Here is a 25,990-nt window from a genome sequence, read left to right on the forward strand (position 1 = left end):
AAGACATGTTTGGCGAAAACCAAAGACAGCATTTCACCACAAGAAGCTGATCCCAACTGTAAAGCATGGTGGTGGAAATATTAATGGTTTGGGGCAGCTTTGCTGCATCAGGGCCTGGGCAGCTCACAATCATATAATCCACCATGAATTCTTCATTGTACCAGAGGGTGCTTGAGGATAATGTGAGGCCTTCTGTCGGAAAGTTGAAGCTCAACCGAAGGTAGACCTTGCAACATGACAATGACCCTAAACATACCAGTAAGTCCACCAAGGAATGGCTGAAAAGAAAGAAATGGAGGGTTCTGGAATGGCCAAGTCAAAGCCCGGATCTAAATCCCATCGAGATGTTGTGGGGGGATTTGAAACGAGCTGTGCATGCAAGAATCCCCTCGAACATTGCACAGCTGAAAGAATTCTGCATGGAGGAGTGGGCAAAAATTTCTCCCAGTCGATGTCAGAGACTGGTAGACAGTTATAAGAAACGTCAACTTGAGGTTGTTTCTGCAAAAGGGGGCAATACCACCTATTAGAGCCAAGGGTGTACTTACTTTTTCCACCTGCAAAATTTGCATTTATGTTTATTTAAATTATACAATGGACTACAAAATGTAAATGTTTCATGATATTTGTTATATTATATCACCTTTATCTATCAATATTGTTGAAATGAAGATCAAATAGCTGTATGTTGAAAAAGTCAAAACTTTACATGGGGTGTACTTGCTTTTTCACGTGACTGTATATATCGGTTTTGGCCCTATCTCTCAATCGTGAAGAATCACTTAAAAAATTCTCAGATCCAGATCCGGATTCAGATATTCACCAAAATCTAATCATTTTGTCCATGTCACAAACCCAACCTCTCCACCAAATTTTTTCCAAATCCGTCCGCAACTTTTTGAGATATCCTGTTGACAAACAAACAGACGGGTGAAAGCATAACCGACGTCCGCGTTTGATGGCGGAGCTTATAAAACTCTTGCCTTGTTTTTCTCACGTTTATTAAGAATATTCTATCTATGACGTCAGTAATGAGCTCAACGTCAGCAATGCTTCTATAAGTTTTGTGATTATTAATCGTGCTTGTTTGTTTTGACTTAGTGTCTCAGGATTCGGTGCTGTGTCATGTGCCTATTAAATTTTTTAAGGCTGTGTGCGTGTCTGGTTCTGCCATTTTCCCATGTTGACTGATTTGGTTCATTGAGAACCCTTGTTCGAAAATAAATTAATTACAGTAATCGTCTTGTTCAAATAGCCTTGCGTGTTCGACGCACGCAAGACTAGAGGTGTGCATGTCACAATAACTGTTCGGATGACTCACTCTAATTTTGGCCTTTGAGTTCAGCTATTCATCGATTTAATTCCTGGTGTGTATAATCATTTGCAGGTGTAGGTGGTACACCTGACAATTTTCTTTCTCTTCAAGTGAATATGGAAAGGACAGATAAACCAAGAGGTAATTAGGGAGCGTTGCTTTTTACCAACTGCATAAAAGAGTTTGAAAGTGCTATACAACTACACAGATAAACTATGTACATTCATCTTTTGATGTCGTATCCAAATTTATTGAGTATTGTATGTATCAATAATAACAAATGTGACTTTTCTGTTTGCTCCAATACTTTTTGAGGGCACTGTATATTGATATACAGCAATAGAGGGTGTAGTATTGGGGTGAGGAGGCCGCCGATTATGGGTATGTACAACGTCATATAAGCTGCACTCCATGGTGATCAAGAAAGCCTCCATCTCAGAAACTGTGACTCAACGTCGTCTTATTGCAGGGTATAAGGGTGGTGTATAAGACTGCTTCAGCAGCACAAAACTTGTGAATTTTTTTTTTACGATCTTTAATATCGCAATTTTAATGAAATTGAAGTATAAACTTTAACACTATGCTGGGTATCGTGTTCTAGTTTAATCTGTTGTTCGATCCTTTATGAATATCTGTGACGAAACTGTGACAACGTCGTCTTATTAGTGTGTAAGGGTGGTGTATAAGACTGCTTCAGCAGCACTAAACTTGTGAATTTTTTTTTACGATCTTTAATATCGCAATTTTATTGAAATTGAAGTATAAACTTTAACACTATGCTGGGTATCGTGTTCTAGTTTAATTTGTTGTTCGATCCTTTATGAATATCTGTGACGAAACTGTGACAACGTCGTCTTATTGCAGTGTATAAGGGTGGTGTATAAGACTGCTTCAGCAGCGCTAAACTTGTGAATTTTTTTTTTACGATCTTTAATATCGCAATTTTATTGAAATTGAAGTATAAACTTTAACACTATGCTGGGTATCGTGTTCTAGTTTAATCTGTTGTTCGATCCTTTATGAATATCTGTGACGAAACTGTGACAACGTCGTCTTATTGCAGTGTATAAGGGTGGTGTATAAGACTGCTTCAGCAGCACAAAACTTGTGAATTTTTTTTTTACGATCTTTAATATCGCAATTTTATTGAAATTGAAGTATAAACTTTAACACTATGCTGGGTATCGTGTTCTAGTTTAATCTGTTGTTCGATCCTTTATGAATATCTGTGACGAAACTGTGACAACGTCGTCTTATTAGTGTGTAAGGGTGGTGTATAAGACTGCTTCAGCAGCGCTAAACTTGTGAATTTTTTTTAACGATCTTTAATATCGCAATTTTATTGAAATTGAAGTATAAACTGTAACACGATGCTGGGTATCGTGTTCTATGAACTCTGTAGTTTAATCTGTTGTTCGATCCTTCATGAATATCACCCGACCTCTCAAGGCAGAATTTCTCGGCTATTTCCTGCTCAGGTTTTAAGCGCCAAATTGTTAAAATTCCAACATGTGTAACCATGGCATCACACGTAATGGAGTGATGTAGCCATAACAGTTTGTCACAAAGTTGATTTCTCTATCTACATCAGAGTGATGTGATGCTCGTTAAATGTGCCATTGAAGGGACACAATCGTGCATTTTTTTGAAGAGATATGTTTTAGAGCACAAATGACCCATCAGCACAAAAAAAAATTTTGGGGGAGAATAATAAGCCAGATAATCATGTTTTAAAATTGGACTATTTTCACTTCCGTTATGCAAAAGGTTACTTCCGTCGATTCCCGTGATGTCATGGGGCGGCACAACTCATTGACGGACATGTACGGATGCGTTTTATCATCAGTTATTCTCATGTTCAAGATGCCGTATGCACGTGAATCGACGGAAGTAGCTCATTTGCATAACAAGTGAATAATTATTCTCCCAAAATTTTTTTTTTGTGCTGATGGGTCATTTGTGATCTAAAACATATCTCTTCAAAAAAATTCACGATTGTGTCCCTTTAAGCGATTTTATTTTTTAATATCACAATAGTGTTTATAACATAACATAAGTGGTGCAGGGTTAAAACAATGAAAATCCATATATTTGCACTTTTGTTAAAAAAAAAATTAAAAACACGTAATCATACAATTGCACATATGACATGTCTAAAGAAATTTGTTTTTCCCCTTTTCAAAATGTTTCAGAGCGAAAAAACAGAACTTCTGTTACAATGGCAACAGGGAACTCACCCACTGCTGGGAAAAATGTGATTGATGGAAACTACATAGAAAAGCACTAACATCTCTGCTTCATTTTGCTGGTGCAGCACCATTCCTTTTCCTTCATGGTTGGGGAAAACACTTTTTGACTCCAATGGACCTGTAAGCATTGGAATTGATTAGGTACTAGTCTGACAAATAGAACATGTGTTTCAATCCTGGCAAATCTCTGTCAAACGAGCCTTCTGTCTACTTCCATGATCATCCTGGTCACTTGAGCTTCTCGGCCTCTCCATCAGCCACAACCTCACTAAGCGGACCATATCGAAAAGCTGACCTCCACAGTCAGCTGCAGACTGGGCATCCTCCATCATTCCATGGCATTCCTTGAGAGATCAGAACTACTCACTGCCAACGAGGCTTTTGTCAAAAGTTATGTGTCGTACCACGCTCCCCTATGGGCTGGCAGCTCAACTTCGCATATGTATCCCCAAGGATCTGTAGAATCTAAAGCTTTTTAAATTATCGGAATGTTCTGCTATGGGTGGAAGCACATTGTCCTGGTTCAATCCCACTCTTCCCTCAAATAATTCAACTGGTGATACACCACCATCTCATGTAATCCCCCAAGCCTACCAATAATCGTTTTTTCACCGATAATAATCAGACCTAATCCAACCCTCTTTCTTTGCGGGTTGCTATGTTTCTCCTGCCCTCTCTCTTTTCCTGTTCATTCATTCCCTTGCTTGTTGTGTCCAACTGTGACTTCTTTGCCCCATTGTCAGCACATTGTCTTTTCCCCCTCCTATGAATTTTGCTTTTCAATGAGCCTAGTAGATCTTGACTATAACACTCCCCCCTCCCCTTCCCAAAAACAAACTCTACACTCTTTAGTTTGCTTTTATGAACGAAGCTCATCTGTAAGATTAGCGATGTCTGCTGAGCATGGCCAAGATGAACACATGCCCTGATTGCCACGGTTTGCCTATCTCTTTACTAGACTAACCACAGTGTGTATATTAGTGATTGCTATTCCCAGCTATTTTGGTCACTGTCATCCAAGTGATATCACATGGTGTTTCTCCAGCCGTATACAAATGCAGCATGGTTTGCATCAAAATGGCTTCCTCTGCTATATTAATGATCTTCCCAAGACCTGCACAATTTGCGATACTAATCTCATATACTTGAACAGTGGTCCATCATATAGAATGCTACATTTACACCTGCAGGTTTGCCCTGCCAATGAGCTTGCTGCAATATCCTCGGTGTGAAGCACCTTCAAGCAGATAGTACACCCAAGGCGGGTGAAAGAAAATGACACTTGATTCGGATACAAATGTGGGGGACGAAACCATTATTGCTTCTCATGCGTAACCTTTGGTGGCCACAATTACACCACTTCAAGGCCGCAGTTTTGCTGAAATTTGCTGAAACAAGCCTTGGCCAGTTCTCGCATGACGTGATACTTGCAAGTGGAAATGTAGCATCGACACCATCACTTAATATAAACCACATATAAACATGAGGTCATGATTATTAGCAGCAACGTCAACTCATGGCACAACGCACCCCCACAAAAAGTTTCTCCATCTGATGAACATTTCCTCAAATGAGAAATAAAGGAGTTTTTTCTTCTTCTTTGTCTAGGGACTAATCGACCAACACATTCCCACATTGTGTACCATTTCCAGCTGGCCAGCAGTCCGATGGCCACACGTGGCCTGTTTGCATACAACTCGTCGACCAAGCTCTTTCGCAGTTGCTAAGTATGCTCGGCTACTGCCATAATTGCACTATCCAATTGTGCTGTGACATTAGCAATTTTATTCGAAGCTGCAGTGAGTTGTGAATGGGCAGATGATTAGAGGATGATGTGCAATGGAGATGCTACCTTTCATCCTTCTGAGTTTGAGAGGAATTGCAAGAATTACTGGACGGGAGGATCCTGCTGTGTTTTAATCTCCAGAAAGACAACAAAGGAAGTGGAAGAAGGCATGAGCAATCCTTCATGTGTTTCTTAAGCCTCTGTTCCAGGTGTGGAACCTCTCCCTGCAACTACTTTTACATCAAAGGTCCCTAAATTTGAGATTTTGAAACAATCCACCGGTGCGAACTAGTTTGCGCTGAGGAAGAACACTTGGTAAAATGGGTCTGGATTTTTGGGACAAAAAAAAAAGATTGTCTTTGTCTTTGCTCTGATCTCGATTGTCAGAGTATTTTTTACAAGAAGAAGCAATATGTAAACAGATGTCAATGGAAATCACTTGTTCAATGTGAAAAAATGCTCGTCTTAGCTTTAGCGAAGCACCAACCTGCATCCTGAGACTCTTCTGTCGAACAAATGGTTTCTCCCACAGAGGCTTGATCAAACTTGGCCTTAAAACAAGTCACTCGGGAGTTTTGGCCCAACAGGTGATCGAGCTGTGCAAAGAAACGGAACGTGGGTGAAACGCGCCCTGTAGTCCTCGTGGTGCTCCTGTCACGGTTGTACCAGAATTTGAGCTTCTTCCATCGTGCACGAACTTGCTCGGAGGGTCGGTGGAAACCCCTTTCAGCCAAGAGGCTGCTCAGGCGTTGGTACACGTCGGAGTTCTGCAGTCGTTTGCCCGTGCACAGCTCCACCATTCCCTGATCTTCAATGAGCGAGATCAAAGTTCTCGTTTCACTATCTGTCCACCAGGTCAACCTTGCCCCATCCTTCTGTGGTGATGATCACAATGCACATGCAAAGGAAATCTGTATCCACAAAGCTCATGAGTCCTCTATAACTACACCATCTTAAGCAAATGCTGATGTGCTATGAAGGAATGGTATACGTGTGGTGGTAGGGCAAGAGCAGGGGTTTTCATAATCTATACTATAAGAGAGCCGTGTGTGTGTGTGTGTGTGTGTGTGTGTGTGTGCCACCATTTTTCTCAGTGATGGCTTAACCGATATTCATCGAACTTTCAGAGGTTCATCAGTGAGTACCAGGGAGTGTTTAGCCAAAAAAAAAAGTTTGGTTTTTTTGGATTAAAAAAAAAAATCGCTTTATAGTGTCTGAGCCTTTGTAGTTACATGAAAGGTAATGTTAAATTATCCCCGATTAATGTGTGTGGGGGTGGGGGTGTAATATATTAAATATAAATTTTCCTTTTTGGGTGTAAGGAGGGGAATAGAAAAAAAAACTAAATTTATTTCTTCAAAATGGCAACAGGATTAGAACATCACCAGGCAACGCCGGTACTCCTAGTCTGAGCTAAAGAATATTCATGAGAAAGAATAAGAATACTGGATCAGGAAAATGAGGGAGGTATATGGAGGGAGGTGTAAAAGAATATAAAAATAATTACCAACGCTTTTGCTTTCACTCTTATTTCCACCCATTTTGGTTGGATGTTGGAGCATGGAAGAAGGTCGAGGATATCTTTCTCATCGCCATTTTCTTTTTTCACAAGATCTGAATTTATGAAAAAAATTCAAATAATGACAACTTTTAATGGGTGCTTGGGAGTACCAAGAGGTTGGTGAACATTGGACAGTGCAGAAGAGTTTTTGGTTGTTTTTTTGAGGTGGGGGTGGGGGGGGGGGGGCGGGGGGTGGGAATTATGGAAGGATTTAATATTTGGAAGAAAATAAGCAAAAACAAAGCATGTTGGGTTAAAACAGGCAGAAGCGTCAAGCTGATTAGCCGAGGGGACAAGTAGGCCAAACTTTAATAGCGCCACAAATTTTACACCAACACAATTAGGTATAATTTGGCATGGAAAATTGGACGAAAACACGACCAGCAACACAGGAATTAAATAGTTAGGTCCAGAACCTCGATTCCGTGACCATTTTCTGGCTAGTAAGGTTTGACGATTGATTTCACTTCTATGGATCTTATATAAAAAAATTAGCACCCATGTCCCTCCTAAAAATCCCGGCATTTTTTCCTATAATAATTGTAATAACTAGGGCATGCCCGTACGTGGGTGCCCGTTCCTTGCCAAAAAAAAAAAAAAACGCTACCCGTACGCTCTACCCCGCCCGTACGCCCGTACGCCCGTAAACAAAAAAAACAACGCTCTTCGCTTCCGCCCTTCGCTCTGACTGAATTGGGAGAAATAATGCGCATAAGAAATCGAGAAATTATTATTTTCTCCGGAAGAAATCGAATTACGAACCGTAATGGCGCACGCGCTCGGCTCGGCTCGCTCTCACATCGGCCACGCCTACGCAACAACGCGTTCTGTGATTGGCTGCCGGAAGTGCAGTCTTCACTGTCCGGAAGGTCGCAAATCGCAGTTACGATGAATCGCAAATTAGTTTTAATTAGTTTTAAAACATAGTTTAACGGCAACATAGTTTTCCAATGTGAAATAAATGAATACGCTCTCAAATGTGCCGTCCGAGGCAGAGTCTGTTCGCCACGTTCGGCACACGTGATAGCTCGCTGCTCTCTGATTGGTTGAATCGTTTTTTGGACATAGCTCGGTAACTACTTCTCCGATTAATATGAAACCTTGAAAAGGCACATCCTCGGGTCCCCAGCAATATACCTGGCAAGTTTAAAGTATATCGGACCCGTGGTTGTCGAGAAACAGCGGTCACAGACATACAGACATACAAACATACAAACATACACACAGAGATTACTGGAATTATAGATAGATACATTTATTGTCCCCCGTCGCACAGCGGCGTGAAAGGGGGACTATGGTTTTCCCCTCCGTCCGTGTGTCCGTCCGTCCGTGCGTGTGGGCGTGCGTGCGTAAGCGAAGGACCGCATTCAAATTTGGTGTGTGGGTGCAACCCACGTCAAAATCCAAGATGGCCGCCGCCATGTATGTCTGATGCCATGTATGTCTGAACCTTGTGAGATGAATGGGTCACCACGTCAAAATCCAAGATGGCCGCCGCCATGTATGTCTGAACCTTGTGAGATGAATATCTTGAAAAATAAGCGAAGTACCAACTTCTAATCTGGTGTGTGGGTGTATCTAGGCATAAGGAAGAACGCTGTTGAAAATTGGGTCGCCACGTCAAAATCCAAGATGGCCGCCGCCATGTATGTCTGAACCTTGTGAGATGAATATCTTGAAAAATAAGCGAAGTACCAACTTCTAATTTGGTGTGTGGGTGTATCTCGGCATAAGGAAGAACGCTATTGAAAATTGGGTCGCCACGTCAAAATCCAAGATGGCCGCCACCATATATATATCTGAACATTGTGAGCGTAATATCTCGAAAAATAAGCGAAGTACCAAATTCTAACCTGGTGTGTGGCTGTATCTAGGCACAAGGAAGAACGCTATTGGAAATTGGGTCGCCACGTCAAAATCCAAGATGACCGTCTCCATGTATGTCTGAACCTTGTGAGCGAAATATCATATCATAGCATGTTTTCTGCGTCTTCCACTTTGTCAACTCACATCACTTCACCGACGGGGGACCGAGGCGTAACGCTTGTTTTATATAGCGCTTTTCAAGAAGCCCAAAGGTGCTTTGACAGAGTACAAAAAACAAGTGCAAAAAGACAAAAATCAATAGGTAAATAATCAAAGCAAAAGGAAGGAGAAGAGATAGTCAGGGGTTAAATGCTGTGGGTTCACTGCAGTGTTGAACAGGTGGGTCTTGAGTGATGTTTTGAATGCGGTGAGTGAGGAGGAGTCTCTGATGGTGTGAGGTAGTGAGTTCCAGAGGGTGGGAGCAGCGATGGAGAAGGCCCTGTCCCCCCAGGGTCTGAATTTGGTCCGGATGGGGGGGGGGGGTGGGGGGGGGGGGGGGTCAGCAGGTTGGTACCAGCAGAGCGGAGGTTGCGGGTGGGAGTGTGTCTGGAGAGGAGGTCAGTCAGGTAGGATGGGGCCAGGTTATGGAGGGCTTTGTAGGTCAAGAGGAGGATTTTGTACTGGATTCTCTGGGGGATGGGGAGCCAGTGAAGCTTATAAAGGACGGGGGTGATGTGGTCACGGGTCCGGGAATGGGTGAGTAGACAGGCAGCGGAGTTCTGAATGTATTGGAGTTTATTGGTGAATATTGAGGGTGAACCATAGAGGAGGCTGTTGCAGTAGTCCAGACGGGAGGTGATGAAGGCGTGGATGAGGGTTTCTGCAGCCGTGGAGGAGAGGGATGGATGGAGACGGGCGATGTTTTTCAGGTGAAAGAAGGCTGTCTTTGTGATCTGTTTCGTGGCCTATAGGCCCAAATCCAAGATGAACGTCGGCACCATCCAAGTTTTGCCAAGATGGCAAAAATCGACCATGAGGAAATCCGAATCTGACATTGGTTTGACATAACAACATCATTTTGACCCAGGAATCCAAGATGGCCGCCATCCGGTAGAGCGAAAACGTAACGTAATGCAAACTACATTCATAGGGATCTCTTGCATTAAAGTAATTGATGAATGAATGAAAGTAACTAAACTCTCACTTCAAAAACAATTCTTTTAATGGCTGTAACGTGAACAGTTTTCAAATGAAACCACTGATGACATATCAACAGAAATCATTTTACACTTTTTGGCCATGGTTTGTAGAAAACTGACCACAACACAATTGAAACACATTAATAAGTTACCACGTCGGCTTTTGTGTAAACTGGTGAATCAATGAGATTTATAGGTGGTCAGTCTGAATCAGAGCATTCTGCCTCACTGTAGTCTGAATCATCAGATTCCGATGAATCCCCCCTGTTCTCAGCATCATCTCCTTCCTCCTCGTCATCTTCCCCACTGTCTTCGGCTGTCCCTGGTGCAGGTAGATGCATCGGGAGGGCAGGTCGGGTGTGGCGGACAGGGCGACAGTGACCACCTACCAGCTCCCAGCCATGTCCGAGTGGCGAGGGGTGGTGCTTCAGGGAGGGATGGCGGAAAAGATACGCCAAATAGTTTGCACGGAGGCAGTGTTGATGTCGGCTATCTGCGTCTGGAGGGAGATGGATGAATGCTTTGTTCTTCAGTGTCCTCCACCTCGCTGCGCAGGCCTCAGCTATGGTGCTACTCTTTTTGTCGCCATAGATGACATCGTGTGAACTGGAAGAGCTCCTCGAGAACCTCCTCGAGGTCAAGGCTATCTCCGCACCGCGACAGCTGCCACAGGGCTTTTCGTCACCCGGTCATACATCGACTTCTTACCCTTGCCGTAGAAGCCTGAATTGGCATCACAGCCTGTCATACAGTGCAGCTGCACAATGCAGTCTGCCATCTCGTCAGTCACCAGGCCACGGCAGAAGACCATCTCCTGCTTCCTCTTTATATAGAGTAATCCGGGGAGCTGATGCAAGATGGCCGCTGCCGCAACATAGGCATCGGTGTCAGCGGCATCAATTACAACGGGGCCACTGTAGCCTGACTCGCGGAGAACTGCGCGTGTGGAGAAGAGGACAGTATCAGCCTCTGACTGGTTAAAGCTGTAGTTCTCCATTGGCTGCTGGGTTAACAAGTTGGTGCAGTGGGAGCCGACAGAGTAGACCATCTCAACATCAACACTCTGTGCAAGGTCTGTCAGGTAGCTGCATATCAGTTTTTGCAGTCGCCCCTTGTTGCTCGACGCTCGTGCTACACAGCAATGTTTTGAATGCTTGGGCAGAAGGGAAGGAGTCGTTCAATTTCATGTCGGTGTTGGGGATATGTGCCTTACACTGTTTACCCGTAGGTCTCGCTCGTCATCTTTAGTTGAGTATGTTGCGTCATAGGGGTCATTCACACATATGATACTGTTGCGGATCTCCTCGTCAGCCTTTCCCCTTTTACCAAGGGGGGAGGGGGGGGGGGTTAGTCCCCTTATCTTTGACTAGCCGACGGGATCCGGAGCTATGACGTTCCTTCCGGAAGGTGTTAAATAGGGTTGTAAGCCGAATTCTTATTACCTAATTAGCTAGACTACGGATTTTTATGTTAAGAAAATAGGCCTTTTATGTTTTGAAAAGCGGAAATGTTTTTTTTTTATGTGAAAAAATCCCGAAATATTTTTTTTCCCCCGTTTTATTCATTTTTTATTATTACCAAGTTTTTCAGAAATCAGTCAAAAAAAGAACAAAAAATGGTAAGCTTTTTCCTGCACAACATTAAGCACTCTGGGCTAGTAAACAGGTAAAAAATGACGTTTCGGTACCTTTATTGCAACCGCATTGTTTGATAAGTAGAGGACTAGAAGAAATTGACAAGACCCTTTTAGGAACGGTTAAAGTAGGTGTTTGAAATCATTATCTTGGTAATGTTCTCCTTGGTGAGGCGGTGTCGGCGGTCGGTGAGGACGTTTCTGTAGATGGAGAAGGACCTTTCCACGTCGACGCTGACGATGGGGCAGTACCTCAAGAGGGGGATGTCGGCAAGCTTGACTCCAGCCGGCACACCAACCTCAGATCCGTGCTGATCTCCATCCAGGATCAAAGCCACTGTCCTCAGCACACCAATGTCGGGATTGCGTTGCAGCACCGCCTTGAAATTGGTGAGCAGGATCTCCTTACGGCAGCCTCGGATCTTTCCGAGCTCCTCCTTGGCCTGATCAAGGAGCTGGAAGGCCTTGGCCAGCTCCATGCCGGCCTCCTCCAGCTGCTTAAGGATCTTCGGGATGAACGACACGTGGGCATTTAAGAAGACCAAACTGAGCTTGATGTCCGCCTTTCCGACCAGGTCCTTGGCACTCCGGATTGCCATCGCGTCGTCATCGTTCAGCTGGTCCACAATGTCCTTGACGGCCTCGAAGTGCTCGGCGTAAAACACCGCGGCGTCGATCCACGTCCCCCACCGAGTCAGAATGGGCTCCGGGGGGAGAGAAAGATTGGGCTGCTGCTCCTTCCAAAGGACAACACGCGATGGGGCTTTGACGAACACCTTCTTCGTCGTGGCAATCAGGTCGTTGACGTCCTTGAACATTTCTCGGACTGTCTCGCAGACACGGTGGAGCGCGTGGGCAACGCAAGTCACATGCAGCAAGTCCGGGAAGAGTTCCTTCAGGGTATGGCCAGCCTTGATCATATAGGCCGCGGCGTCGCTGACGAGGACCTTGAGGCACTCCGGCTTGAAATCAGGCCAAAGATAGCGCAGCGTGTCATTGACTGCGCGCACGATCTCCCCGGAGTTGGTCTTCTCCAGAAACATGCACTGGACGAGGTGGGGACGAAAGTACCCCTCCTTGGACAAGCTTTCCGCGATGATGTTGGCCACATATCGACCTGCCGAATCGGTCGTCTCGTCGACAGACAGCCAGATGGGCTGCTGTCCGAGGTCGGCACGGATCCCCGCCAAGGCCTCGTCGTAGCACTTGTCGAGGTAGTGCTTTCGAATCCAGCTTTCATCGGGGATCTGGAGTGATGTGCTTCTCCAGGAACGACCGGAGGGCAGGGTTTTCCAATTTCGACCATGGGATGCCAGCGGCCAGCATGGCCTGGCACAGCTCCTGAGCCACGATGTCGCACTTGTGCCTCTTTCCGCCACCAAAGTCCTCCATGGTGGCTTGCGTGACCGTCCTCTTCTTCTTCAAGGCCAAGTTGCTATTGTGGCGGTCTCCTCGGACATGTTGGGCCAGCTCAGACTTCTGCTTCGCCCGGAAAGTCTTTTCACAAGCTCGACAGAAAGCCGTGTCACTCGACACGTACTTGAAGGTGGCCCCATCGCCGCCAGCGTTGAATTCCTTCAGCCACTTGTCACGAAGAGCAGCACTCATCTTGATAGGAGACTTGTTCACACTTTGTGTACACTCTCTCACTGTAGTACACCGCCTCACTGCTGTACACGCTGGGGACGCAAGTGGACGCAACGTTTTGTTTTTGAGATCGATCGCAGTTAAAATTTTTGATCGCAGTTAAAAATTTTGATCGCAGTTAAAAATTTCGAAAAATTCACTAATTTTTTTTAGCGTTGCCAGACATTTTCGACCAAAAAGGGCATTTTATTTTATTTTTCCCGAAAAAGGGCGAAATTTTTTTTTTCTCCGAAAATAGCAAAATAATTTTTTTGCGCGCAAAAAAGCCGTTTTATGTGAAAAAAAAATTATTATTTTTTCACATAAAAATCCGATGTGCACTAATTACTAACACCGTCCAGGAAGCAAGGAAATAACTCCTGCCCGAACCACGGTTTTAGATGGGAATGCCGAGCGGTAGCGAACCGTGATCCGAGCTGTTAACAATGACTAGACCCGATTCTAAGCGGTTCTGAATCGTGCCACGTTTACCCAATGGAGAAATCACTAAGACGGTCGAATTAAGAGGAAACAGGAAGAACAAGCAATTTATTACACTTTGTACAATGAATAAGAAGAAGCAATGTACAGTTAAGAAGAAGAAGGAGCAGATACACAGGGCAGCCTTAATGACGGTCTTAACTTATCCCTGGACACGGGCTCGTTCGCACTCGGACTCAGACTCACACGGGGGTTGTAGATGGTCAGATCGAGGGTCCAAAGATGGCGTCCACAGCTCGCTCCGGTCCCCGACTCGTACCACGAAGAAGATGGTAGACGGCAGGCAAGCTCTCCGCGTGTCGCTGGCGCGGATCGGACAATTATATGGGGGGATCAGTAAGCTGGGCTGGCGGTTACTGTGCGGCTCACGGCCACGTATGTAATAGAAATACCGGCGCTTTTTATGCGCTCTCCGCAAGCCCACAGCCAAATCCTCGACGAGTCCTGGCAATCAATCAGGATAACAGCGCCTCTGTCATGCGCCAATCGTGTGAGTCCTCCTCGCAATGCAATGCGCTCCCAATAAGTCCTTGTACAATTGGTAATGCCAGCCAGTCCTTTACAGCAAAAGCGCCTTTCCCAATTGTCCTTCACAGTCCTTATCACGCGAGTCCTCTGGTAAGTCCTGTGGAAAGGCTTTGTCCTCACGGTTATATAGCGCCACCCAGCGAACCCTCTTGAATGTCCCAGCCACGTTCTCACCACGCCCCTTAGGCCATGCCCACGGAGCCCTGGTTGGTTGTTGGGGTCTTACCGGCTCCGCCCTTGATGGCTGCTTGACGTGGCCACACACCCCGACCTTGCGCTCCACCCATTTTCCAGGCCTTTCCTCGTGGCATTTGGCTGGTTTCAGCATCCTAATGCGAGGGGCAATGGGGCGCAGACTGGATGGTGTGCAATGAGGTCGATTTGGAGGGTGGGCCACAAAATGAACGGGGCCTACTCTTATTTATTTCTTTTACACAACGCAGGTATTACTATTGGAAATGGCCTTATCTCACATATACTATGAAATAACTAACATTCTAAGGTGACCTACATGTTGCATGTGGACTAACTATGGGGGCAAAACCTTTAACCTTTATTAACCAATATGTACATTTCTAAGAACCGCAACAATACGTTCAGCATCACCATGGCGGGCAAGGATGATAGATGACACCTTATGGACGTAGTCTGACCACTTGTACGCGATGCCATATTGCCTTTGCCAATCTTCTGATGATGGAGTTGCCATCCTCCAAATCATGCCCATGTCTTCGCGTCTTTTAAGCATACTTGCTCGTCCTGGACGTTTGTTTTAGGCTTCGGTACAAGGCGTTCTAGACGCTGCAGAAACATCCAGTTACAGCGATGCGCAGTACCCCCTCCTGTCAAGGTGTCGTTGAGAAAGTAATCATTGTCAATGATACTGATGCTTGGTTCTCCCTCAGCAATCTCGCCATGACAAATCGAGCACTGCTCGAGGTCATGCATGGACCAGAAGTCACGCAGGAGAAGCACGTTCGGGTAGCTGATCCCCATGCCCAGTTTGTAGTAAGAATCAACAAGCTCCTTGCTGCGAGTCATCCCATGAAGGGTGACGGTGGCATTGATGGCAGTAGCTGTTGGTCGCTTTGTGGTGTACTGTGTGATGAGAGAGGCGAGAGAGTGTGTGCTGGGAGACAGATTTACCCCATTTTTCTCCCGCAAAGCAGATAGCAGCTGCACCATGAGAGGCGATACCTCTTCCTCCTCTTCTAGCTCTTCGACTCTCGGCGGCTAGGGGATGTGTTTGATTGACTGGACGTCATCCCTGAGCTGCTCGGCCACGTTGCGCACCAGTTGCTCACTGCTGACACCGATGGAGGAGAGTGCTGCTTCCACATATGAACCACCCCCGGACGTATCATAGACTAGGTCGCTCTGGTTCCTCTGAGGGCGGGTGTGGAAGCCGATCTTGCCCTCAAACTCCCGGGTTAGGATATCTTTGATAAAGGAAGACTTGACGCTGGATGTTGGGAAGCCATACCGAGAAATGATAGAACTGTAGTCTTTCAGGAGGCTCTGCAGTGACCTTAGCTCATGTTCCTCAAAGATAACTGTTCTGATGTGGTCAAAGAAGATAGTCTGAGCTTCACGGAGATTGACATTGTGCATGCGTGGGAGTTTGTCATCTTCACTCATTTTCTGGTAACAACGCACATATTTCAACCAGCATTTGTTGTGATATCGGATCTCAATCGCGAAGGGCTGATCAGCTGCACAATCGATCAAACTGTTGATTCTATCTCGCATGCTCTGATCTTCCAGGACCACCGTGTGGCTCTTGAAAGCCGCCCATGCATGATCGTACGAAATCAGGGACAGCTTTGTTTCTGGGTGCTTGGGCGACTCCGGTTTACAGCACCAGACACATTTTGTTTTTTCATGTATCAGCCCTTGAACGCTCGATCGCAGCCGCTTTGCAGGTGGAGCGGCAGCTGGTGGCAAAGCCTCAAACGTTGACGAAGACTGAGCTTGGCATTCCTCGACCTCTCGTTTTATCTGCCTTGTCTTGGCCTGTTCTAGTTTCTTGACATTCCATAAGGTCAACCTACATGAATTATGGACACATTGTCCGCTGGGACCATTATCCCAATCGACTGTTGCGTGGACGTCTCCGAACTTGTCAAGACCGCTCCATAACAGGGTCTTCTTCTTGAGATTTTCCCAACTCTCGGCGGAGGTAATAGCATCAGTGACTTTGTTGCAAAGCCCGCCACACTGGAGCACACACGGAACGGTGGTCATTGGCATAAGTTTTCTTCTCAATTCAAATCACGAACAGCTGAAACCTAAAACATAGAAATACATGAAATTAAACACACCCATTAACCCACCCCCAACCTCCCCCCCCCCCCCCCACACACACACACACACACACACGCACGCACCCACACTCACCTATACGCAGCGAAAAAAAAATTCTCTCGTCAGAGCCTCAATTTCGTGACTATTCTAGATGCAGGTAATATAATATGTTTATTCATGTGCTCCTTTTCAAAAGTTGTGCTTTTGCTATACCAGATGACGGCCATCTTGGATTCCTAGGTCAAAAGGATGTTGTAACGTCAAACTAATGTCAAATTCGGGATCCTCGTGGTCGACTTACCCCAAAAAGTGCATTTATAAATAATTATTTGTGCTTTTGTTCAAAACGTTATTTTTAAAGATGGCGCCGGTGGCCATCTTGGATTAGGGCCTTCAGGGGAAAATGCCGGGAATTTTGGGAGGGACATGGGTGCTAATTTTTTTTATATAAGGTCCATAGAAGTCAAATCAATCGTCAAACCTTACTAGCCAGAAAATGGTCACGGAATCGAGGTTCTGGACCTAACTAAAAATAAAACAGTCAAACCAACCTAACTAAACCAACCGAAGTTCGGCAAACTTGGATTTGATGAGCAGGAGCGAGAAACTCACGAATTACCGTCACACGTGGAGGAACCCCGATCTAGAAGATCGTTTCCTTCCTTTTTAGCTTCTCCACCCTCCTCTAACCCCAAGCTTGAATTCCCCCCTCAATTCCTACTGCAATCCTTTCTGGCCTTTTCCTTTTTGCACTTGGCCAACTTTAGCATATCCTATTTAGTTCCTTCTGTGTAATCCTGTCAGGACCGTTTAATGACGTCATATGACAATTTATTTTCACCTTTTGAATCTTTGCTTTTTTAAAATGCACTTTGTTTAATTATTTTATGAAATATACAACTATGAAGTTGACAAAGGGGATATCAATTCGCAAACTCTCATACTATAACCACATTTGATGGGCCAAAATTGAGAGATAAGGCCAATGATGATATACATACAGCACGATGTCTCAAAAAGTTAAAGATGGATTTGGGCGAAGCTTGGTGGAGAGGTTGGGTGTTTGACAAGGACGAATTGATTCGATTTTGGTGATGATTTTTAATCACTTAAAAAGTTTTTTTTTAATTATCGTATCTGGATCCGGATCTTCACCAAATTTGAAATGGTTCATCCTTGTCAAACACCCAACCTCTCCACCAATTTTCTTCCGAATCCATCTCTAACGTTTTGAGATACTTGTTCAGAGACAGACAGACGGGTGAAAATGTAACGTATGTCCGCCCACCTTAGGTGGCGGAGGTAAAATTTATAATATCCGGTTCCAGATCTTCACCAAAATCGAAACATTTCTTCCTTGGCAGACACACCCAGCCTGCTCACTAAGTTTCATCCGAATTGGTCCATAATTTTTTGAAATATCATTACATATATAGTTTTTGACCATCTTAAGTGAAGAATCACTTAAAAAATTACTTTATTTTATAAAAAAAATAATATAATTATTATATATTTTAAAATATATATTTTATACGTAAAAAATAAAAATACGTAAATAAATTATAAAAATATATATCCAGATCCGGATCTTCACCAAAAATCTAAACATTTAGTTCTTGGCAGATACCCAACCTCTCCTCCAAGTTTCATCCAAATCCGTCCATAACGTTTTGTGATAACATTTTTTTTTTTTTTTTTTTTTTTTTTTTTTTTTGTATACAAGATCGAGGCTCGTGAAAGAGCGAACATTAATCACACAGAAAGACAAACAGACACACAAAACAAATAACATCGGGAGCGGTAGACAAGATGGGGAGAGAGGGGGAAGGACACAAACACAACATTTGAGAGCAGGAACCGAGAGACATGGAGACATCGAGAGAACTGTGGGAGGGCGAGGGCTTTGGGGGGGAGGCATGGGAAGGGGGGGGGGTGGGAGAGGTATAAAACATATGGACACTGCCAAGACTTCCAGGAAAGAAGTTGGAATTTCAAACAAGGTGGATCTGGGGTGAATTAGTGGGGGTAGAAAAGATCAAGGTTTTGGATGGGGGAAGATAAGAGATGGTGGTGAACAGCTGTTTTGAAGACCTGGAGGGAGGAGTGTGATTGAAGTGAGTGTGGGAGTTTGTTCCAGAGGCGGGAGAAAAGAGGAATGAAAGAGTGAAGGTGAGCAGAGAGCCGAGATTTCGGCAGTTTAACCATCAGAGGGTGGCTGGCAGATCTTGTGCGACCTGTAGGAATATTTGGGGGACAGAGCACAGAGAGAGCTGGGGGAGCAAGGCCGGAGAGGAGTCGGTAGAAGACAGAAAGACCACCTACCTGCCTGCGGTGAGTGAGTGAAAGGCCCTCAGAGATGGCTTCATCGCGGGAGATTCCAATGATTCTGAAAGCTTTGGATTCAACAGCGTGAAGCCGAGCCAGGTGTGAGGCAGGAGCACCAGCCCATAGGGGAGAACAGTATTCCATTGAGCTGCGGATGAAAGCCTTGTATGTGGTGAGGAGCTCAGGTGTGCCTAGGAAGGACTTCGCACGACGGAGGATGCCCAGTCGGCGACTGGCTTTGGAGGCCAGCTTGGAAATGTGGTTTTCCCAAGAAAGATCATGGCAGATGGTGAGACCCAAAAGCTTGAGCGACAGAACTTCTTGGAGAGGATTGTTGAGAAAGTAGATGGGAGGGTTGTCCAGTCGAGCTTTTCGGAGAGACATAGTAAGAGTGTGAGATTTTTCAGGATTGAAAGACATGTTCCACATGTTTGACCAGTCTGTGATTTTGTCCAGGTCTTCAGAGAGTGAGGAGGCTGCAGACTGCCGATCTGAGGGAAGAGGAATGGAGCGGCAGAGAGTGGAGTCATCAGCAAAGAGATACAGAGGATTTTCCAGAGAGTCGGAGAGATCATTGATAAAGACCAGAAAAAGCACAGGGCCCAGCACACTGCCTTGGGGAACTCCAGCCTGAACGGGAAGGGGAGATGAGAGAAATCCATTCAGGGCCACACGTTGACTACGACCAGAGAGGAAGTCCGCAAGCCATGCATGGAGATTTCCATGGATACCATAGGAGGAGAGTTTGGTGAGCAGAGCTGGGTGCCAGACCGTATCGAAGGCACGTGATATGTCAAGGGAGACAGCTCTGATTTCCTGTTTGGCATTGAGGACCTCCATCCATTGTTGAGACAGCAGAAGCAGCATGTCCAGAGTAGAGTGACCTGGTCTGAAACCAAATTGATGATCAGAGATCAAGCCATTGGAGAAGAGGAAAGATTTCATATCCGAAGCAATGATGGATTCCATGACTTTGCTGATAATTGGGAGCAGGCTGATTGGTCTGTAGTTGCAAGGATCTGTTTTTGCACCTTTTTTGTGTAAAGCGGTAATGTTTGCTGATTTCCAGGATGCTGGCAGATGACATTGAGCAAAAGATAGGGTGAAAAGAACAGAGAGAGGTTGAGATAGAGCGGCAGAGCAGGATTTTAGGACCCGTGGGCTGATGCCATCTGGTCCAGTTGCAGAATCAGAGTCGAGGTTTGACAAAAACTCCTCCACCTTGTCAGGAGAGAAGGTCACAGAGTCCAGGAGCAGTTTGGTTCGACTGGGAAAGGTGGGAACAGAGAGAGATGGGTTTGGGACTAAGGATTTTGAGGCAAACACAGAGTTGAGGCATTCGGCTTTGTCACGTGCGATGTCAACTGTGTGGCCATTTGAGGTAAGGGAGGGGATGGAGGGGGAACAAACACCAGAAACGGATTTGACCAGACGCCACCAGGATTTGGAGGAAGGAGACAGGTTTGAGAGTTCATTCTTGAGTGAGGAGAGATAGTGCTTCCTGGCACTCCTGAGGGTAGACACACACTTGTTCCGAGCTTGGTGGAAGGAACTGAGATTTCCTTCAGTTGGATTAGCCTTCCAAGAGGCAAAGGCAAGTTGTTTCAGGGCAACTGCCTCACCACAAGATTCAGTGTACCATGGACGGGAGGAAGGGTAAGACAACTGAAGGCGAGATGGGATAAATCTGTGCATGAGAGAGATCAGTTTGCTTTGGAAGAATTCCCAGGAAGAATTGATGTCAGAGGCAGTGGAGATGGGAGACCAATCCAGACGAATGATGGCTGCTTGAAGACCGTCCCAGTCGGCCTGAGTGAAATGCCAGACTCGTCGACGCTGAGGAGGCTCTCTGAGAATGGCCATGTGCTTGTCAAAGTGGACATCTCTCTGATCAGAAGAACCGATTGGAGCAGAAGAAGAGCAGCAGACATTAGCAGGGAAGTTAGTCATAACCAAGTCTAGAAGAGAAGATACTCCATTGGCTGAGATCCGGGTCGGGAAATTGACAGATTGTGTCAATCCCAGTGAGTCACAGAAGTCCTTTGCTGAGGTGCCATGGCTGGTGAGAGAGGAACCCACACCCAACCAGGTGGCATGATGACAATTGAAGTCACCACATATGAGGAAGAGAGAGTTGGGATGAGTGGATAGAAGTTGGTCCATGTTGTCGGACAGTGAAATGTAGATGGAGTCATCACTGTTTGGGGGACGGTACAGAACACATATGAACAAAAGGTGGGAGCAGAGAGGAAGCCGTAGCCAGAGGTACTCCTGGGGGTGAAGAGGAGAGAGGGCAGTGCAAGGAGAGTGAGGAAGAGAGTTTTTGATAAATATAGCCACCCCACCACCAGGCCGAGGCTCAGGTCTATCATACCGGAGGAGGGAGTAACCAGGAAGAGATATTAAGGAATCAGAGACATCTTGAAGGAGGAAAGTCTCTGTTAAGCAGATCAAGTCTGGATTGTCAGAAGCAACCTGTATGGAGAGATCAGTCAGGTTTGAGCGAAGGCCCCGGATGTTTGAGGTCCATACCGTTAATGAAGAGAGAGGGGGAGCATCGGGTACAGGACAGGGGAGGGGAGGAGTAGGGTAAGATGAAGGATGAGAGGGGGAGGTAGGGAGAACAGTTGTTAGTGTGTCAGCGATTGCAGAAGAGTTCCAAGAAAGGGAAGGATGAGGAGGATGAAAGGTTTGAAGGTGAAGGGATGAGGCACAGTGAGGGGTTGTTTGAGGGGGGGCAGAGGAAAGAAGAAGGTTGGGGGGGGGGGTGGAGGTATGAGATAGAAGGGAGACGAAGTGGGGAGGAGGCAGCTTTGAGGAGGAGGGGGGAGGAGGGAGAATTGGAGAGGAATGGTATGGGGGAAGATTTGAATGGGAGGGGTTGGGGGGGAGTTTTGAAGGGGAGGAGTGAGGGGGGAGTTTAGGAGGGGAAGGGCAAGGGGGGAGTTCAGGAGTGGAAGGGCAAGGGGGGAGTTCAGGAGTGGAGGGGCAGGGGGGGGAGTTTAAGAGTGGCGGGGCAAGGGGGGAGTTTAGGAGTGTAGGTGCAAGGGGAGGGATTTGGATGGGAGGGGCAAGAGGGGAGTTTAGAAAGTGGATGATTAATGAAAGACGAACATTGAAAACAAATTGGGTTTGTTGTGATTTTCAAGTTAGCAATCCGGTTCAGAATGATGGAGGAGGGATGGAATGAATGTGAATTTAGACCATGTAGTGAGGGAGACATATAAGATATTGAATTTCTTTTTTTTGAGGTGGAATGAGTTGGAGAGGAAATTGAGAAAAGCCTTTTAAATAGGAAGAAAAACAGCGTGTTGTAAAATACCACTGAGTAAAACACTGAAGGGGAAAGGTTATACATATTTAAATAATATTTAAACAGAACCGTGAACAATCTTATGTGCACAAAAATACCAACGGGGGGAGAGCCGAGAGGGACCACCACGAGTGATTGATACAACATGCACTACATTATATCATTTTTGGCCCTATATCACAATGGTGAAGGATCACTTCAAAAAATTATCTGATCCAGATCCGGATCTTCACCAAAATCAAAACATTTAGATTTTGGAAGATACCCAACCTCTTCACAAAGCTTTGGCCAAATCCATCCATAACGTTTTGTGATAACGTGCAATACATTATATCATTTTTGGCCCTATCAATCAATGGTGAAGAATCACTTTTAAAAACTCTCGGATCTGGATGTTCAACAAAATCAAGACATTTAGTTCTTGGCAGATACCCAACCTCTTCACTAGGTTTCATCCGAATCGGTCCATAATTTTTTGAGATATCATTACATATATCGTTTTGACCGTATTTCACAATGGTGAAGAATCACTTTTAAAAAAAATTTTTAACGGAAAATTTTAAATATAATTATTATATTAAAAAAAATATAATCTTTTATTCGTAAAAAATAAAAATACGTAAAAATTTTATATAAAAAAAAAAAATCCAGATCCGGATCTTCACCAAAAACTAAACATTTCGTTCTTGGCAGATACCAAACCTCTCCTCCAGGTTTCATCCAAATCCGTCCATAACATTTTGTGATAACGTGCACTACATTTTATCATTTTTGGCCCTATATCTCAATGGTAAAGGATCACTTCAAAAAATTATCTGATCCAGATCCAGATCTTCACCAAAATCAAAACATTTAGTTCTTGGAAGATACCCAACCTCTTCACCAAGCTTTGTCCAAGTGCATCCATAACGTTTTGTTGTAATGGGCACTACATTATATCATTTTTGGCCCTATTTCTCAATGGTGAAGAATCACTTTAAAAAAAAAAATCAGATCCGGATCTTCACCAAAATCGAATCACTTCGTCCTTGTGACACTCCTACCCCGTTCATCAAATTTAATCAGAATCCGTCCATAGCCTTTTGAGATATCCTGCTGACAGACAAACAGACAAGGGTGAAAACATAACCTCCATCCACCTTCCGTGGTGTCGGTTATGTCACCTATTATAAATCCCCCCCCCCCCCCCAAAAAAAAAAGATTTAAATTTTCGAATATTTAAAAATATATATGTTTTAAATATTTCACGAAAAATCTAAGTGGAGACTCCTGAATATCCCCTAAAGTTATCGGACATGAATACATACAGACACAACACTTTTGCTTTCATTTATTAGGAGAAAAAAAAAAGATAGAGAATAAGATGACAATGTATTGGTGAAGATTAATTGGCGAAATAACGACATTCAAAATTGATTCCGAAAATACCTGAATGACCTTCAGTTGTGATGAAGTGATGCTGGCCGTGGTTATTTTTTTTAAGTCAGAAAATTGATGTTTGCCTCGTGTAGATTTTCTGCACTTTTCTGAAGATGCAGCACAATTTGAAAACGAAATGATTGTGCGTAACAGAACCCACCCGAAAATGCAAGATGGGCGTTTGTGTGCGCCATTGCTAAGAACACCCGTTATCCTTCTTCTTGGCTTGCACTCTCAAATTCCGTTCACTTCAAACTGCAACAAACACACAAATCAAAAGTGAGTGACAAGGAAAATGGCGAAACATTTTTAAAAAAGCAAATATATGTATCCTTAAAATCCATAACACGAATCCGCACCAAAGGTTTCAATCAAATGGCGTTTTAGGAACGGTCTAAATACGTGGCTCGTACGACAAGTATGGAAAGCAAGTTCTGTTTTGAGAGCGAGAGTGAAAGAGGAAGAGGCAAAGGATGGCACTGGATATAAAGCTCGAGTATGTATTCTATTTGGGGTGTGGGGTTGGCCATCCTACGTAAAAGGCTTCATCGGATACCTGAAACGTTCCCAATAAAAAAATAAATAATACGAGTTCCCTTACAAGGAACTTCAAGTCAGGAGGAGGCCCATCTATCCTTATTGACACTTGAACAACCTAGTTTCAATCGTACTTTTATGGTTCATTATTTGAATTTCCGTTACACCGATATCTTACTTAATAAAGGTGTCGGACAATTTAATTTAAAATCGAATTTGTTCAGATCTTTGAAGTGGAAATTTCCGTAGCATGCCCAAAGCAAATGGCTATGCCTAATTTAGAATCCTGGGATGAGATCCAGTTTGGCAGTGATGTTGAAGTCATTTGTAACAGTTGCCTCTTGTCTCTCTAGACTTGCATGTATTTGTACATACGCAAGCCCGTTTGTACACAGAAGGAACCAAGTAAATAGTAACTCCATGCCAACATGCCTTCCTGGCCTTCATGAACGACTCCGGGCCCAATGCTGGTTCGACGCTTCGCCATCGGTGCCCTCAGTTGGCATCAGGCATCAGACTACGTGTTAACTCATCATGCTCCTCTTTCTCCTGTTGAATATTCATTTTGGTGGATGCTTCTCCCATCTGAATGCATCCTTCCATGTGAGTGGTTAATTTATTATTCCAGTAATGATATCCCTTAGCGGTTAGGGTGCCAGCTTGGGATCCAAGGATCCTGGGTTCGAATTGCGGTCATCGCTGAATTAACGCCAGGGGGGTTGACTCAGCTTGTCATTCTTCCGAGGTCGGCAAATTGAGCACCAGTTCACTGGTAATTCCCTGTGTGTCGCAAGAGGTGACTAACAGGGTTGGCGGCAGGAAGGGCATCCGGCCATAAAACATTGCTTCAAAAAGGGGATCACGGTGCCCGAAAAAGGCCAACCCCTGCTCTGCGGGGGAACATGGCCTCTAAAGGTGGTTCTTCTCCAGTAATGATATCCCTTAGCGGTTAGGGTGCCAGCTTGGGATCCAAGGATCCTGGGTTCGAATTGCGGTCATCGCTGAATTAACGCCAGGGGGGTTGACTCAGCTTGTCATTCTTCCGAGGTCGGCAAATTGAGTGCCAGTTCACTGGTAATTCCCTGTGTGTCGCAAGAGGCGACTAACAGGGTTGGTGGCAGGAAGGGCATCCGGCCATAAAACATTGCTTCAAAAAGGGGACCACGGTGCCCGAAAAAGGCCAACCCCTGCTCTGCGGGGGAACATGGCCTCTAAAGGTGGTTCTTCTCCAGTAATGATATCCAGTGGATGTAGAACACGACAGTACATTTATCCTAACTAGACCTTTTCCTGTCTGCTTTGTTTGTCACTTTATTCTCTCACATGTTTTCCTGACTTCTTTGTATATTTCTACTTTTGTTTCTATCTTTGCCAGTAAAGATTTCTGTTTTTCCACCCTTTGCAGGTTTTTCTTTTTAAACTATGAACCATTTTGTTTTTTTTATTAACTATTTTGATCTGTTGTTGAAGCTATTATGGTGGAAACTATACTTTCTCGGGATAGTGTTGTGACCATTTGCAAACCCCATGACCATTTAACCACTTTTTGGCAGACTATGATCACCGAGAGCGAGACCATTGCTTCTGACGCACAACTTGACTTTGCCACAACTTTGTCCGAAGAAAGTTGACATGAGCTTTCCCAAAATCACATTTTGTCAAGATAACCAACCATAACATTTGCTTCCTCCAGTCATTAGTCTCGCCCCAAAGGGGATGCAAGACTATTGCAATGCCCCTGCCTGGCTGCCTGGCTGTCTGTCTGTCTGTCTGTCTGCGTCCATATACAGTCACGGGAAAAAGTAAGTACACCTCATGTAAAGTTTAGACTTTTTCAACATATTTCAACATACAGCTATTTGATCTTCATTTCAACAATATTGATAGA

The 25,990-nt window shown here is 44.7% G+C and overlaps 1 protein-coding gene across 3 annotated transcripts in view; it reads right to left on the minus strand.

The window, feature by feature from the left end:
- LOC137436805 (zinc finger and SCAN domain-containing protein 29-like) overlaps positions 1-24,025 on the minus strand; it is a 54,460-nt gene extending 30,435 nt beyond the window's left edge. For 2 of the 3 annotated variants that reach the window (XM_068130920.2, XM_068130919.2), the window contains exons 1-4: positions 23,925-24,025; positions 23,726-23,820; positions 6,858-6,964; positions 5,838-6,225 (exon numbers count right to left, since the gene is read on the minus strand). In XM_068130920.2, the coding sequence (XP_067987021.2) occupies positions 5,838-6,225; positions 6,858-6,964; positions 23,726-23,759 (529 nt within the window). In that variant the 5' untranslated portion in view covers positions 23,760-23,820; positions 23,925-24,025. The remainder of the gene's footprint in view (positions 1-5,837; positions 6,226-6,857; positions 6,965-23,725; positions 23,821-23,924) is intronic. The other variant, XM_078765905.1, reaches the window with a different exon arrangement.
- Between the last annotated feature and the right edge of the window lie 1,965 nt (positions 24,026-25,990).

The sequence above is a fragment of the Myxine glutinosa genome, chromosome 11 (assembly GCF_964187855.1).
Source record: "Myxine glutinosa chromosome 11, kmMyxGlut1.1, whole genome shotgun sequence".
In the NCBI taxonomy this organism is placed as follows: domain Eukaryota; kingdom Metazoa; phylum Chordata; class Myxini; order Myxiniformes; family Myxinidae; genus Myxine; species Myxine glutinosa.